The sequence below is a fragment of the Arvicola amphibius genome, chromosome 1 (genome assembly GCF_903992535.2).
Source record: "Arvicola amphibius chromosome 1, mArvAmp1.2, whole genome shotgun sequence".
NCBI classification, from domain to species: domain Eukaryota; kingdom Metazoa; phylum Chordata; class Mammalia; order Rodentia; family Cricetidae; genus Arvicola; species Arvicola amphibius.
Window position 1 is genome coordinate 103,756,479 of NC_052047.1, and position 16,388 is coordinate 103,772,866.

A 16,388-nucleotide genomic window follows, 5' to 3' on the forward strand; every position below is an offset into this window, starting at 1 on the left:
ATCCAAAGGCAGCCAGCGCCTATCCCTGCTGCCCCAGACCAGTAATTAAAATCCTGTGAGACTGGGATTTAAAATCCAATCATATCCCTGAATCAAGCCTTCTAGCCTCCCCATGTGACGAGTGCAATAAGGTAACGGCAGGAGCATGTTTATGTCTGTGCTGAAGCAGTCCCCACAGGGTGGGTAAGAAATGGAGAGTTGGGTAGCCCTGCTGGCTAAATCACTTCACCGTGACACCACAGCCACTTGTAAGACAAGCTGTAGGTACATAAACCGAAGACCACAACTCAAGCTGTAAGAGCAAAACATCAAGCGCAAAAATCCACAAGCTCTGCTTCACTGTGTGCTTCTATCCCACAGACAGTGTGCTGGTTTCAGTGAGTGAGCTGGTCCTGATTAAGCTGCTGGGGGATTTGGCAACCAAATGTGTGAGAATTTCACACCAGAACTCTGACTTAATCTGAAATGAAGCTAGACTTCCCTTGTACTAGTCTTGCAGTCAGGATCAGGATTTCCCTAGGAGGAGAGACAGCGTCTTCTTCCTCTCCTCTGTCTTCCTCATACCTAGCACGCTGATAGATGTATAAAGGACTCTCAGTATCTTTGAATGAACACGTGAATAGATAATTAGCAGTTAATATGGAAAGATGGCTCAGTAGTTAAGATCACTTGCTGCTCTTGCAGAGGGCCAGGGTTTAAGTTCCAGCACCCACATGGTGCTCACAACCGTCTGCAGCGCCATTTCCAGAGGACCTGACATCCTCTTCTAACTTTCATAGGTACCAGGCATAGACGTACATGCAAACAAAATACTCATTCATATAAAATAAAAATAAATCTTAAAAACAGACTAAGTGACATTTCAGTAGTACACTCACCAAGTAGCTATCCATTCAATACATGAGCACTTCTGATGCTGGGGAACTTAACTTTGCCGTAGTTCACCTTCCAACTTTCTGATGCTTAGCAAGCCAGCCATGGAATGCATGCAGGGGTCTTATTATTAACTTCCCAGTTCTGAGTGGTAGCAGGCTTGGTCTCCTGAACTTTTTTTTTCTTTCCAGCCCAAATCACCAACTAGTTGGTTCCCTGAGCTATTTTTCTCACATGGCTTCTAAACCCTTTTCTACACCCATTGTAGTCCCCAGAACAATCTCTCTACTTTGTCTCTGTTCCTATGACTCCTCATTTACACTTCACCTCTTACTGTCAGTCTTCTGTCAGGTGTATTAGGTACCCTTTCCACCCTAATCACATCTACAGATTTAATGAGTAGCCCACCTTTGATATCCAGATGAGAAACATGCTGAACACGACCAAACCCACTTACTGTCGCTGGAAACCTCTCTGGTCTGTCTTTTACCCTTTCCCCCTGGGTCTGGTTGTCCATCAGCCACTGACTGACATTCCATGGTCCTCATGTGACTACAGGGTTTTCCTGAGACATCCCACCAAATGTCTGATGAAGTCCCCCTTTACCCTCACTACCTGGCCGAGCTCACAGGTAATCCTGATACGGGAGAAGAGGCTAGTCTCGTATGATTAGTAGAGACCATCGGTTGCCAACAGTCTCCCCACTCCTTCTAAGAGGTTCACAAAGGCCCCTCGACTCATACATTTGGTTCCGGAGTTGAGGCAATGTGTGGAAAGTTGATGGCAAGATGAGGGCTTTAATGACTCAACAAAGGAAAAGGCCGAAAGGCTGTCTGTTTCTCTGCAGTTACTTATCTGCATTGCGCGTGTGTACAGCATGCATGTGAAAGACAGGACAGCTTGTGGAGTTGGTTCTCTCCCTAATGTAAGTCCCTGGACTCGAACTCAGGTAATCAGACTTGGTGGCCAATATCTTTACCTGCTGAGCCCACGCGTTGAGTTTGTCTTCTGTTCCTCTCAACTTTGGTCCCAGCACCCCAGACCCATGGTGCATGAGGGGAGGGGGGCAATCCAGCTCCTCACTTCTCCATCCACAGCATCTGTCTCCCTCCAATCTGGACCTGTTGCTTCCACTGTGTGGCAGTTCTTGCCTATTTGTGCTGTGGGACTGTGTCTGAGTGAGGTCATGAGGAGGTAACTTTCTGTCCCCCAGATTCCTGAAGGCTGTGGATCCCCTCTGGCTGTGGATCATGGGAAAGGTTTCTGGGTGCTGTCCAGGAAGTTGTTACTATAGCTCACAATTTCCTTTGCCCCAGACTGGGAACCCTGAATGGGAAGAGAAGAAATGCTTTGCCGTATCCTTTCTACAGAGATGTCTGTCCTCAGCCCATGATGAGAAGGAACTCCTGTCTTGCTTGGCCCTAGAGCATCTAAGCACTTTGGAAGGGAGTCATCAGGCCTTTGGTGGCATTTTGAGGTGGGGTGGGGGGAGTAGAGCTATCTTCTTTTTTTAAAAAAATGTAACATTTCAAACATTTATGAAAGAGAAATGAACCCATTTTAAATCTTAGCTTCACTGTTTGCCTGCTATATGACCACGGGGCAAATTATTTCAACTCTGAGCCTGTTTTCTCTTCGTGTATGAATTATTTAGGCACAGTATGTAAGGACTGTGTACCCAGCAAGTGTTAGCGTGTGTCCCTGCTCTTACTCTTCCACCAGACCCAGGCAGTCTGTAAAGTGGAGGGGGAGGACTCCCCTGCTTCCTTCACCAATGGCAAGGATTAAATTCATGGGTGTAGTGAGCAGAAGATGCAGCCTGGGATGCATGCCTTCTACCTGTTGTTAGCTGAGTGTGTCTGATTGCACACATGTGGAGTTGTGGTCCTCAGGAGGCGGGGCTCTCTCGCTCCTCCGCTGTGCCTCCCTTGTCACTCTCGCCAGCCTCTGAGGACACAGAGAGCTGCTCAGGGTCTGGCCTCTGAGGTTTGGAGACTGACTGTGGTAACTGGCTTGTGGCAGGCCATGACCCGAAAAGGGAATAAGAAGAACAAGGACCCAGAGGGGACAAGGACTGAAGGAGCTACACAGATAGCATGACAGAGTGTGGTGACAGGGAAGGCTTGTCACGGACGCTTGTCCAGCCATCTTTCCGAGTGCTTCCTTGATAGGGAGCTTATTTCCAGAATACCAGTCTGCCTGGTACCTCTTATGGAGGACATCTCTATTACCCACCAAAACCTCGCGCTGGGAATAGGAAAGAGACTGCCAGAATCATGAAAGTCAGGATGAAGGGATCGGAGAAGCAAAGGTAAATGTGAAAAGGAAGAGTGGATGACAAAGCCTTTACAGAGATCGCCATAATCTTATTTCAGCCATGTTCAAACTTTCTGCCTCATTCAATCTTCAGAAAACCCATAGAGGTGGACGGGACAGCAGTCACCGCCAGAACAGTAGAGAAATGCCCAGCCAGCAGCTGGTACTCCTCACCCACCTGCTCCCAGATGGAGAGGCATCTGGGACCAGCAAAGAGTAGGGGCTCTCCCTTACAGGAATAAGGGCATGATCACACAGCTGCTGTCAGGAAGGCTTTCCCAGCAGACAGAACAACTGTCGTATTCTCTCAGCCTCAAAAGATAGCTCCAGAGGAGAAGACAGTCTTCTCTGACAAATAGGAAGAAGCCTGCGCTGGTGTCCAGCAAGACAGTGACAGTGCATAGTGTGCAGTTCTTGTAGGAAGACAGGCAGAAAGCTATGGGAGTATTGACGATGGTACCCAACCTTTGCTGAGTTCTTCTCCAGTTCCAAACAGTCTGTGGGAGGGAGTAAGGAGGCCTTCCTGGAGAAGACAGATTCAGTCTTCAAAGATGGAGTCAGTGGAGCCAGGGGAGCACCTATTCCAGATGCAGTAGAGAGAAGTGAGCTCTTATGAGGCTGCTTTCCCTTCTGGAGCATAGTGATTATATCAAATCAAAAGCAGATGTTGACCTGAGAAGAGCAGCAGGCTCCCTAGGCACCAGTGAGCCAGGCCTCTCTCACCAACACCCCTTCCACTCCCTTAACCTTCCTGGGTGAAGAGAGCTCAGCCAGCCACAGCAGCACCAACCAGCACCAGCTCCTTCCTGCCCACCCGACCACCTCTACCCTACTTTCTGGGCCCGATCCTTATTGACAGATCCCCCAGAATCTGAAGGAATTCAAGACAAATGGTTAAGAGGATGGAGTTAATAAAATTTGAAAAATTGAGGCCTGTCACTCCACTAAACTTTTTTCAATACCACTGACAGAAACATATTTCCCCAATGAGTGACCTTCCACAGCTGTAGCGGGCAGGCGCAGCCGCAGCCGCGCTGCCAGGAAGCCAGACTGCTATTTATCAAATATTATAAGCTGGGACAACTAATCTGGAGCAGGAGAGGAAGGAGGGGTCCTGCACCACACTGCCTAGGGTGCTCCAGGTGTTTGCCCCAGCCCCAGACAGCCAGTGGGAGGTGACGGATGGCCTGCGATTAGTGCTCCCACCTCCTCCCAGCTCTATCACTTGCTCCCAGAGGCCTGGCCCTCAAGACCAGCTGCTTGGCCTGGAGGGGCCCTGGGTGGGAGGCAAGGGGAGGTCAGGCCAGGGCACAGGCTATCCTGATGCCCCCGGAGAGGGCAGCCGGGTGAGGCCCAGCGTGGTTATTTATTGGAGTGTAATGGTTTGTGGCCATTGGTCGTGAAGGTGAAATCGATCAGTGGTAGTAGTCAGGTTCTATCAATTATTAGAGCAATTAGTCAAGTCAGAGGGGGGTGTGAGTCTGGGGGAGTAATATTGGATGGACATTACCAGGTGCCCCACCTCAGCCTTCCTAAAGTGGGGCAGATGTGCTGCCCTTAGGCTCCAGAACCTTGGAGAACCCGGCTGGTTTCCCCAGTGAGTAGCCTGACCTGAGAGTCTTCTGGTCTTGATCCAAAGCCCAGCACGGATATAAGAGGAAGCCCCTGTGCTGGCTGGCCCAGGTGCAGAGATGTCCTACCTGTCCCCACCCCATGCTTTATGAGAAGTGACATGACTCCTGCTAGAAATTACTCAGTGGCCAATGTTTATGGCACACATTTTTCATTCTGTAAGCAAATATAGATCACTGACGACACTTGTCTGAAGCAGCTAATCTCACCCTCTCTCCTTCCGCTGCCTTCTCTCACCTCTCTCCCTCCCTCCTCCCCTCTCTGTCCATGCTGCCTCCCTTCCTTCGTTTCTCTCCTTCCTAGAGATTTAATCCCCACTCCACAGAGCACATAGCTAATAGCAGAACTCCCTCTGGGCAGCCAGAGAAAGGAGAGACCTCTCCAGCACTCCATGAGACTCCTGGCCCAGCTGTGCTATGGGAATGAGGAGGATGCTGTCTGGCACTGGCCCCTTGGACCTTGCAGGACCCATTCAGTGCCATGCCAAGAGAATTAACCCCATCCTTCTTGAACTCTGTGGTTCTTATCTGCCTGTCCTTCAGCACAGTGGCCAGTCTCAGTCTGTGTTACTGTCATGAGCTCATCATGTCTCTGTAAGCTCTTGGAGAGCTTGGTTTCTGCTAGACTCAAACTCAAAGGAGACTTGTTCCTAAGAATAGGAAAAGACATCTGCAAAGGAGACAGGAAGACCGGTCACAGGATTGAGGGGAGGGTTTTTAAAGAGTTCTTAAAAAGCTCAAAGGACTCAATAGCCAGATTACCAGTTACTACAGAACAGTAAAGAGGGAAAAACAAACAAACAAAAAAAAAAAAACATTCCCAGCACTCAGGATAACAAGGCAGGAGGAGCTCCATCAAGTTCAAGGATAGGGTGGGCTATATAGTGAACTTAAGGCCAGTTCCTTCTAAAAGAAAAAACAAAAGCATGAAGGGAAGGGCTGGAAAGAACTCATGGGTTCAATTCCAGCAGAAATATATAAAGAAGGAACTGCTCTGGCCCTGCAGTCCCCATCCTGCACACAGAACTGCTGGAGTGCCCAGTGAGCGCCAACTGATTTCCAAGAAAGGCTCTGTCTGAGTTCCTAAAAGACTAGAAACACGTGATCGCACAGTTGGGCTGTGGGGGAGCCTTCCTGGGCTCAGTAAACACCCGCAGGGAGGTAGGAAGGTCCGTCCTGAGACACCTCTGAGGGTGTGGAGAATCGGAGTTAGGAAAACTGCCAGGCTAGAGTGGACTCCAGGCTCAACACAACAGGCCTGCGGCTGGTGGTTGATCTTCAGTCCAGTTTCCCTGTCTGGATCTTGGCGATTTTAATTCCTTAGGGTTTTGAGCATTAAAAGACAAAAACCCATGTAAGAAGTACAAAGTCATGCATGAATAATGATCAGTAGATGGTTCCTGTCTCTCCAGGACGTCTACTAAAAAGACAGGAAGCATACAACCGAGTTTGGCAACGTGGTGTCCACAGCAAGTTCCAGTATTTGGGAGTCTGAATGAAGCAGGAGGAATGGGTGAGCTTAGGTATTCAAGGCCAGTTGGAGAGAGAGAAGTGGGAGTGGGTACTTGGTGTCTGCTTGGGCTATATCGTAAGACTCAGGAGAACAAAAGGCAACAGCAAATACAACAGAGACTCATACAGTTTATGAATGTTCCGAACAGCCAAAGGGGGAAGAGCTCATATGTGCAGCTAGTAGATAAGAAAATGTGATGTCACAGAACAGAATAGTATTCAGCCATGCTACCACATGAAGGAACATTGAAAGCAGGTGCCATGAAAGAAGCCATTTTCTAGCTACAAATAATCTCCATACTGCTGGCCCCGGGACCGGGTTCTTCACCTACCAGGTCCCGCTCACCAGCTCCTGCAGCCACTTAGGAAATAACCACTCTGAGGCTTAGTTATTAATTATACTCTTTGGCCTATTAGTTCAGGCTTGTTTGTTTGTTTGTTTTTCAAGACAGGGTTTCTCTGTAGCTTTGGAGCCTGTCCTGGAACTAGCTCTTATAGACCAGATTGACCTCGAACTCACAGAGATCTGCCTGCCTCTGCCTCCAGAGTGCTGAGATTAAAGGCATGCACTACCACTGCCCGGCTTAACTAAAATAACTCTTACATCTTAAATTAACCCATTTCTATTATTTTATATTTTACCACAATTATTTATATTTCTATTATATTTATATAAAATATATTTTATATTTTATTTGCTCATGGTTTGTTACCTCTTGCTTCTTGGGTGGCTACATGGTATCTACCTGACTCCACCTTCTTTCCTCCTCTATCTCTGCTTGGATTTACTGTCTTGCTATATTCTGCCCTGTCATAGGCCAAAGCAGCTTCTTTATTAACCAATGGTAATAAAACATATTCACAGCATACAGAAGGGAATCCCACATCACCATACATTGAATGCCACATGTCATGTAATTCCATTTATATAAAATACCCATAAAAAGAGAAAGTCAACCATTGTGGAGTTGTTGGTTGGTTGGTTGGTTGGTTGGTTTTGTTGTTGATGTTTTATAATGGATGTGAGGTTTCTTTCTGGAGTGGGTAAATTAGATAGTAGTGATGTTTGAGATTAAACACCAAATGCTATCTTTTAAAACAATAGGTTTGTGGCCAGAGAGATGACTCAGCAATTAGGAACACTGGCCGCTCTTCCAGAGTACCAGGCTTTGATTTCTAGCATCCATGTAGTGGCTCCTAACGCCAGCTCCAAGGAACCAGACACCTTCTCCTGGCCTCTTCATGTACCAGGCACCAGCACTTTAGGGACCTAGGAATGTAGCTCAGTAGTAGAGCATTTGCCTAGCATGTATGAGACCCTACTCCCAGCACTGTTTTATGGTATATGAATTCCATATTCTATGTTTTATAAAATATATATTAGTATTTATTCCTAATTGAAATGGTCTTATTTTTTATTTTTATGGGGGAGGTGTGGGTTGTTTGTTGAGATAGTGGTCTCACTGTGTAACCTTGACTGCCCTGGACCTCCTGTCCCTGTCTCCCGAGTGCTGGCATTAAAGGAACATGTCTGACTGTTTTCTTACTTGAAATTTCCCTGTGCCCTTCCTCCTCCCACTCAGCCACATGCAAGAGCTTAGTGATTTTTACCATCGTTGCTAAGTTGTAGATTCTAAAGAAGCAGAACTTCAATGGGGGAGGGTTTCAAAGCATGAGATAAGTGTTCCCACAGGCAGATTTAGGAAAACTGGCTTTTGCTCCTATCCCCAGTGATCAGATACCCACTCTGAGGAAGGTCCTGTGCTGTGTGGGTCCTCGTTATGTCCTTACAGCAGCGACCAGGCTAAACTCCTCCTAACTTCTGTACATTTCTCTAGTAAGAAAAGAGCACAGGGATTACTGAGTAGTTATTGCCACATGCTGCAGGTGACATGCACGCATAGCTAAGCCTGCTAGGTTTCTTTCTGGTGGTATTGGAAGGCAGGCCTATGAGGCAAGGCCACTTCTTTCCTCAAGCTCCATTCCTTCAGAATTTTCAAGGTAGCTGACACAGAAACAACAACAATAAAAAAAATCTGCCATGCCGCACACACACCTTTGATCCCTGCATTTGGGAGGCAGAGGCTAGCCTCGTCTACTGAGCTAACTCTGGGGCAGCCTTTCTATTACACAGAGAAATCTTGTCTTGAAAAACAAAAACAGAAGCAGGATAGCTGGCATTGGTTAGGGCCAAGATTGGGAAGAGAGAATAGGGTTAGGGTTGGGAACAAAGGGTTAGGGGTTAGAAAGAGAGAGTTAGGGTTGGGAAGAGCGTTTCCCAGAACTGGGTTGTGGGAAGAAGCTTCTGGCAGCACTGAGGGTGAGAGGAGTCTCTCCTTGTTTTTTCAAGTCTTGCTAAGTACACGCCATATACTGGCAGCTCTGTGCACTTAGAGGGTAGTCACGTGGCTGTCGGCTAACCTTTGTCCTCCAGTCATCAGAACGCACACCCTCATCTTCAGCTAGCTCCCCAGGACCTGGCTGAGTCTGGCTGGAGGAAGGAGAAGAGCTGGGTGTTTTGAGTTACACTCTAACCCCCTTTAGGAGGCTGAGATTGGAGGCTTTGAGCTCGAGGGAAGCCTGCTCTACAATCAAGTGCCAGCGATACATAGGGAGACCTCTCAAAAGAGAAAAATAAAAGATAGTAAGGAGAAAAGAAGCAAAGCAGGGCCTTTAAGTTCCTATTTGGGCTCTTCTGTTTTAGAAAGGAACCCATTGTATGGCTTTGTGACTCATTGTTCCTTGATGTGTAGTTATATTGGAAAATGTGAACATTTTAATAAACGCATATATGGATATATGTGAATGCATGTGTTGGCATTTGTGTTGGGTGTATAAATCTATGAATTTATTTGCTGAGTTTTGTTAGCATGTTTAGCTGCATGTACCTGTGTATGAAGCCCCTAGTCTCCTGACCTCCATCATGGAGGGCCACACATCTCTCCTTCCAAAGTAACTTAATATGTTTATCCTGTCATTCTGTAATCTCACAAATTTTCATGAGATTCATCCTGGAAATTGAGACTTCCCAAGCCACCTTGGGTGAGTGCTGAGGAGTCATTCATGTAGCCCCTGACCATTTGTCCTTTCTTGCCAGGAGCCAACCCCCTTCAGAGGAATGAGATGGGACACACACCCGTGGATTATGCCCGGGAAGGAGAGGTTATGAAGCTTCTGAAAGCATCTGAGACCAAGGTAAGTAGAGAGAGGAGGCTGTGGGTACCACATATGTCATTTAATCTTCCACTATTTTGGGGGGTTCCTGTGTTTGTGTTTAAGTATCATGTGCATGCAGTGCCCAGAAGAGGGGAAAAGAGGACATTAGATCCCCTGGAACCAGAGATCAGACAGTTGTTACCTGCCACATGGGTGCTGGGACTAGAACCCAGGTCCTCTGGAATAACAGCCAGGCTCTTCTTACCTGCTAAGCCATCTCTCTAGCCCATAACCTTCCATTTTTGTCAGTTGCTTCAGGTTCCACACCAAGAGCACTTCTTAGGTGATCTTACTATATACAAGACTGGCACTTTTAGAGTAAATTATTAAGACCGAAGTAAATGCATTTGACCACGAGACTATATATAGTAGATTCCATGAGAAACGAGCACAAAATACCTGGCTCTCTGACCCTTGTCTTGTTCTTTCTAGCATATGGGATCTGTTGTCTGCAGCCTGGCTGAACTGCCTTAAGATAATCCCCAGTGCTGGGATTGCAGGCATGGATCACTAGGCCAACTCTTGATGGTTACTATCTATTTCAGTTCACACCCAGCTCTGGTCTTACCAAGAATAGAGAGCTTTCCTGTCGTGAACATGTGTGGCTTCTGAGAATTAAACAGTCTCCTTTTTTTTTTTTTTAAGGTGACAGCCTCCCTGCATCTTTTCAGCAGAAGCCAAATGAAGTCTTGAGTGAACTAGCCAGGTGGTGGTGGTGCACACCTTTACTTGCAAGCACTTGAGAGGCAGAGGCAGGTGGATCTCTGAGTTGGAGGCCAGCCTGGTGTACAAAGCGAGTTTCAGCCAGAACTGATACACAGAGAAGCCCTGTCTTGAATTAAAAAAGAATAGTTCCTCAGACCTTCCATGTCCTGCAGCCTCTCACAGGCAGCTTCCTTTCCCGTCCCCACTCCTTCGCCCTGACGCTCCACACTCTCAGTAAGAAACAGCTTCATCCTCATGTTAGTTTCTCAGCCACACTTTCGAACTTCCTGACAAATAAGACTAAGGTCCTGCTTTCCCCAGCTACAGAACTTAAATTTGGGAGCAATTGGGTAGAATCCAAGAACCAGACCTGGCAGAAACACAGTCATCAGATCCTGTGATGGGGAATCATAGGAAAGCAAAGCAAATGAATCAGAGAGGAATAGAATTGTTCTGGTTGAAGGGAAGATGGTCTGAGAGGTGCGGTAGAGCTGTCTGATGAGTTCCGCGGCAGGATCTAGCCTGGGACACCAGGCTTCTGATCCCTCCTCTTTCTTTGCTCTTTCTAACATGGTCCTGTTAATAATTCAGCGTGAACAGGTCCCACCTAGTGGCAGATGCTCTGCCTGTCTGAGACAGCAGAGACTTGGTTCTCAGCCTAGCTCCATCATTCTGCTGTGTAACCTTGGAAACTAGCACTTTCCTCGCTGAAGCCTCCGTGAAGCTCCAGGGAAGTGTATACAGTCCCTAAGGGTCAGCTAGATGTAGGTTTGCTTATCCATCAGGATAAGCTGGACTGTGTTGCTGTAATCGTCCAAAATTTCAGTGGTTTGAACAACATGTATTTTTGCCTGTGCTACTGTTCTCTGTTGCTGGAGAAGGAAAGTGGGCCCTGCTCATCAAGGGTACTCAGATGCCACCTTTACAGCACCCTCTCCCTCCAACCCCTGCCCCAACACCAGCCACTGGCTGCTTGCCAAAGGGTAAAGTATACTCTGAAGGGTCTTAAATTTTCACTTGTGAGAGCTGGCAAGGTGGCACTTACCACACAAGCCTCACAACCTGAGTCGGATCCCTAAAACCCATAAAACGAAGAAGGAGAGAGCCAACTCCACAGATTTGCCCTCTGACCTCTCACTCATGGCCACACTCAGAGTTGACAACTCCACCTGGAAGCAGAACCCTTTCCTTCCTGCACCTCACTGGCCAGAACTAGCCACAGGATCCTACCAAATCAAATGAGGGCAAAAATGTAATCCTGCCTTATTCATAGGAGAGATGGAACAACTCGGTGGTCAGCCTCAGCAACGGGAAGAGTGTCTCTGATACACTTAGTTGTTGTTCTTTTTTTTTTTTTTCTCTCTCTCATGGTTTATTTTTTTTATATTTAAAAATTTCCATCTCCTTCCCTCCTCCCTCCCCCCCCCCCCCCCCCCCCTCCCCCTTCCCTCCCCTCCTTCCTCCCCTTCCCTTCCCTCCCCTCCCCTCCACCCATACCTCCCCTCCCTCCCTCTCAAGGCCAAGGAGCCATCAGGGTTCCCCACTCTATGCTAAGACCAAGGTCCTCTCCCAACTAGTTGTTGTTTCTTAAGAGGAAGAGATGTGTTAAGAAATGATAGCTAGCCTTTCACAGCCCATCCAAGTTGGTTCCTGGGACCAAAAAGAGTTACTAAATTCAAGAGGCTGTTGCTTCCCTCCCTGGGCTCAGATTCTTCACCCCTAGAAACAGCTGCATTGCCGTTCAGGCCAGCTTCCCCGACATGCCTTGATGAAATCCCTGCTGGCTCCAGAGAGCCCAGGAACTGTACCCATCCGCGTCTCTGTGGGCCAAAAGCACCTGGTATGTCAGGTGTGTGACGTAGAGCTGGTACTGCTCGTGCCGAGGTTTCTCTCAGGGGACGAGCATCTTAGTGTGGCACAGGTCGTTAGACCTACTGAAGGTCACCTGAGGGAGGTGACGACAGTATTATTAATCTAGTACCAGGTGCCCTCAGCGTCTCCACTCATTGTTCTGCTGTCTGTGTTGTCCTTGGCTTGGTTGTTCCATCTCTCCTTGCTCTCCCTTCTCCTCTGTTTATTTTTTTACCAAACTGCAAAACCTAGCTCTTGGGGGCTGAAGAGATGGTTCAATGGTTAAGAGCACCGCCTGTTCTTCTAAAGGCCCTGACTGAATTCAATTCCCAGCAACCACATGGTGGCTTACAACCACCTGTAATGAGATCTGGTGTCCTCTTCTGGCCTGCAGGCATGCATGTAGGCAGAATATTGTATACACAATAAATAAATAAATCTTTAAAAAAAAAAAACTAGCTCTTTAAGGCAGATTTTTATGGGAAAGTTCTATTTTTGACCTGAGCTCCGTCTCTCTCTGCCAGGTAGCAAGCAGTAGCTGCCCATCCGAGCTCAGGCCCCACCAGGTAGCCCCTTCATCCATCAGCCACTAATTAAGAAAACGCCTTACAGGCTGACCTACAGCCCCATCTTTTTGTTTGCTTGTTTTTTGTTTTTTCAAGACTGGGTTTCTCTGCGTAGCCCTGGCTGTCCTAGAACTCTCTTTGTAGACCAGGCATCCTAGAACTCAGAGATCTGCCTGCCTCTGCCTCTGCCTCTGCCTCTGCCTCTGCCTCCCGAGTGCTGAGGTTAAAGGTGTGCAGCACCATGGCCTGGCATATAGCCCAATCTTTTGGAAGCAATTTCCTAATTCAGGTTCCGTTCTCTCAGATGACCCCAGCCTGTGTCAAGTGTACACAAAGTATCCAGCTCAACATGAGTTACTACTTCTCTGACTCTGTCTTGCTCCCCTTCTGTTCCTCCTACACTGAACCCCACCAGGAGCTTCACAGTCTGACAGGCAGACAGGCAAATGAATCAGTGGCCTTTACTAGTCAAGAAAGGCTTCTGGAAGAGAGATCAACTAAGCCCAATCTCAAGTAAAAGTATCCTGCCTCTGTATAAGTGCTACTTTTATTGTTATTCCCAACAGTTATTGAGTGCACCTAGGCACTGTGCTGCATGTGTAACATATACTTCCTCTATTCCTGTAGCAAACATGTACGGTTGCTCATAATACTCTTCACAGATGGGAAAGAAGGAAGTGGGGAGCTATTATGGGGTTAGCAGAAACCTGGCTCTAGAGAAATTCCCAGGAATCCACAAGGATGACCCCAGCCAAGACCCTAAGCAGTAGAGGAGAGGGCGCCTGAACTGGCCTTGCCCTGTAGTCAGACTGATGATTATCTTAAATATCACCATAGAACCTTCATCCCAGCAGCTGACGGAGGCAGAGGCAGAGACCTGTATCAGAGCACTGGGCTGAGCTCCCAAAGTCCAGTTGAAGAGTGAGAGAAGTGAGAATATGAGCAAAGAAGTCAAGACCATGATGGGGACACCCACTGAAATAGTCTACCTGAGCTAATGGGAGCTCACCAACTCCAGCCAAACTATGAATGAACAAGCATAGGTCCAAACTAGTTCCTCTGAATGTGGTTGACAGTTGTATGGCTGGGGAAGACTGAGGTGCCACTGGCATTGGCACCAGGATTTATCCCTACTGCATGTACTGGCTTTTTGGGATCCTATTCTCTTTGAATGGATGCCTTGCTCATCCTAGATATAGTATGGAGGGCCTTGGACCTTCCACAAGGCAATGTGCCTTACCCTATCTGAGGATTAGATGGGGGGGGGCGGTGTGGAGGGAATGGAAGGAGGGGAGGGAGCGGGAACTTGGATAGGTATTTTTAAAAAATCTAATAAAAAAGAAGGAAGGAAGTGACACACAGGAAATTGGGTTGTCAGGATTTTAAACAGATGTACCTCGATGGTACTATACAGACCACAGCTGCCTCTCTTTACATAGATTTGCCTAAACCTACTGGCAACAATGTCTTATATGTCAACCCAGAATTCCCCAAAAGTGTGAATTTAAAGACACAGGACTTGTGGTGTTGCATTTTCTTCATCTAATGAAGAAATGGCAAATGGGACAGTGAGAGGGAGGGGCTGGGGTAGATGCTGCTGCCATGTCCCTGCTGTGTTACGTCTTCACCTGCCGGGCATGTTTAAAATTATCCATAATCCTAATCGTGGCTTTCAGACTCTCTGTCACCTTAACTGGACCGAATGATCTTCTCACAGTGAGAGTCTTTCTGCAGCCCTAGGCCTAAGCTTTGATCCCTGGGAGACCCACTGTGGGAGAGGCTCAGCACTGTCTCTAGCTTGTTGTCCTACTGTGGGAGAGACAGGCATTCTTAGCTCCACTGTTGAGAGAACCGACAGGTGCCTTGCCTAGGGAAGGATGCAGAGTCGTGGAGGTGGGGTATCTCTAGGAAAGTGGGGTTAGCCTGCCTCCTGGCAGAATGGGCAAGGCAGGCTTCACAGAACGGGTTAGCCTAGATCTCACTTTGAATGATTTCAGTACACGGAGAGTTTAATACTTAGCGCCTAGACCATTTTCATGTCCTAACTAAGAGATGAAAGAGAGGTAGAAATATATCTCTATGCACATGATGGCAGATAAAACAAAAATATGGTGCGCTATCCCATGATGAATATTCAGCTGAGGGGGACGTGCGCATGCCAGCCGCAGCTCCTCTCCCGATCCTCACTCCACTGAGACTCACGAGGAATTTATTGCTCATTTTAATCACACCCAGAGAATGAATTGGCAGGAATATTAGGCAGATAGGCCCATCCTCTATATTTTATTTGCATATCCCAGTGACAGCATCACAATCACAGTTCCTGTCTCTAGTTTCTCATTCGCTTCAGGGTAGCTGGGGATGTGCTGCTCCCCTGGGTCAGCGTCCCAGGCTGAGAGCCTGGCTGCTCCCAGCAGACCTGAGAGAAGCTCTTCGAGAGTGGTGGGCGGGGCACCCGGGGGGTGGGGAACCTCTTCCTCTCGGCACGTGCTCTGTCCCGTGTGCTCGTGCTCTGTCCCATGTGCTCGGCTGCGCATCTCAGCACAGGCAGCTGCCTGTGGGCCACAGAGACGCGAGCTTCCTGGGAACACACTTCTGTGAAATATATCTATATAAGGAAGGTGTGCATATCAGAGCCATGGTTTGTGTGTTTTTGCAGCAAGCACTCCTGGTGAAGAAATGATCCAGAGGCCTGTCCATTTCCTAACTTCCTCCTTTATTATGGCCCAGTTTTAGAAATCATATAACAAGTTCCAAAAAACTTTCTATCAGACCCCCAGCTGCTAACATTTTTATCACAGTGGTTGTGTGTGTAGAGATAGATAGATAGATAGATAGATAGATAGATAGATAGATAGATGAGATAATTATATATGAAGATATAGGTAAATTTTTCCGAATCATTTTAAGGTTGTACTCATGGTGATTCTTTACTCTTCTGTGTGTGGAGGTGTTATTTGTTTTAAAACAAGAGTTTGTTTGTATTTTAAGAACTTCTTTTCTATACTTAGAGAGGGCCTCAGGAGCACTGAGCAATACACTCAGCCCACACTTTCTTACATAGTCAGCACAGCACAGTTATCAAAATCAAAATATCAAAAAGAATTGATATCGATAAAAATAACCTTTTCATGGTATTCTGATACCCGGCGCTGCAGAATTCTCTGTAAGGAGTAGGTCTGGTTCTTACATTTTATGCAGTCATCGTGCTGCTCTGACGGGGCTGGTTTCTCAATCTCTTCTTGTTGATGAGCTTGCCATTGTCACGAGTACAGCTTGGTTATTTTGTAGAATGTCCTTTATTTGGGTTTTTTTTTTTTTTTACTGTTCTGATGATTCAACTCGTTAGATATTTCTGAACAGAACAACCTCTGGTATTTATTGTCAATAAATTCACTGTGTAATCCAGTAGTAGAAGCAAAGAGAGCAAATTTTTAAGTCTTGTCTCCATAATTAGACCTTAAACTCAGTGAAGATGGGGGCTTCTCATCCCCAAGTAGAAAGTGTAGGCTCCATAGGGGATTGGAGTAGCCAGCTTTTCTGGCTTCCCTATCTCTCCAAGGGAGCTTGCAAACTTGGCCTCTCTTCTGTTCCTTCCAGTACACCTCACAGGCTCACTCTTGTCCAGGGACTGTTTCTGCCCACCGCGCACCAGCACCACAGCTGCCCTTTTCTCCCCAGCTTCATTGTCAAGCCTATCCCCTAAGGCATGCCCAGT

The 16,388-nt window shown here is 47.2% G+C and overlaps 1 protein-coding gene across 1 annotated transcript in view; it reads left to right on the top strand.

Moving 5' to 3' along the window:
• The window catches only part of Clpb (caseinolytic mitochondrial matrix peptidase chaperone subunit B), a 126,986-nt gene that overhangs the window by 86,110 nt on the left and 24,488 nt on the right, over positions 1–16,388 (top strand). The window contains exon 6 of the mRNA XM_038328074.2: positions 9,430–9,527. Within this exon, the coding sequence (XP_038184002.1) occupies positions 9,430–9,527 (98 nt within the window). The remainder of the gene's footprint in view (positions 1–9,429; positions 9,528–16,388) is intronic.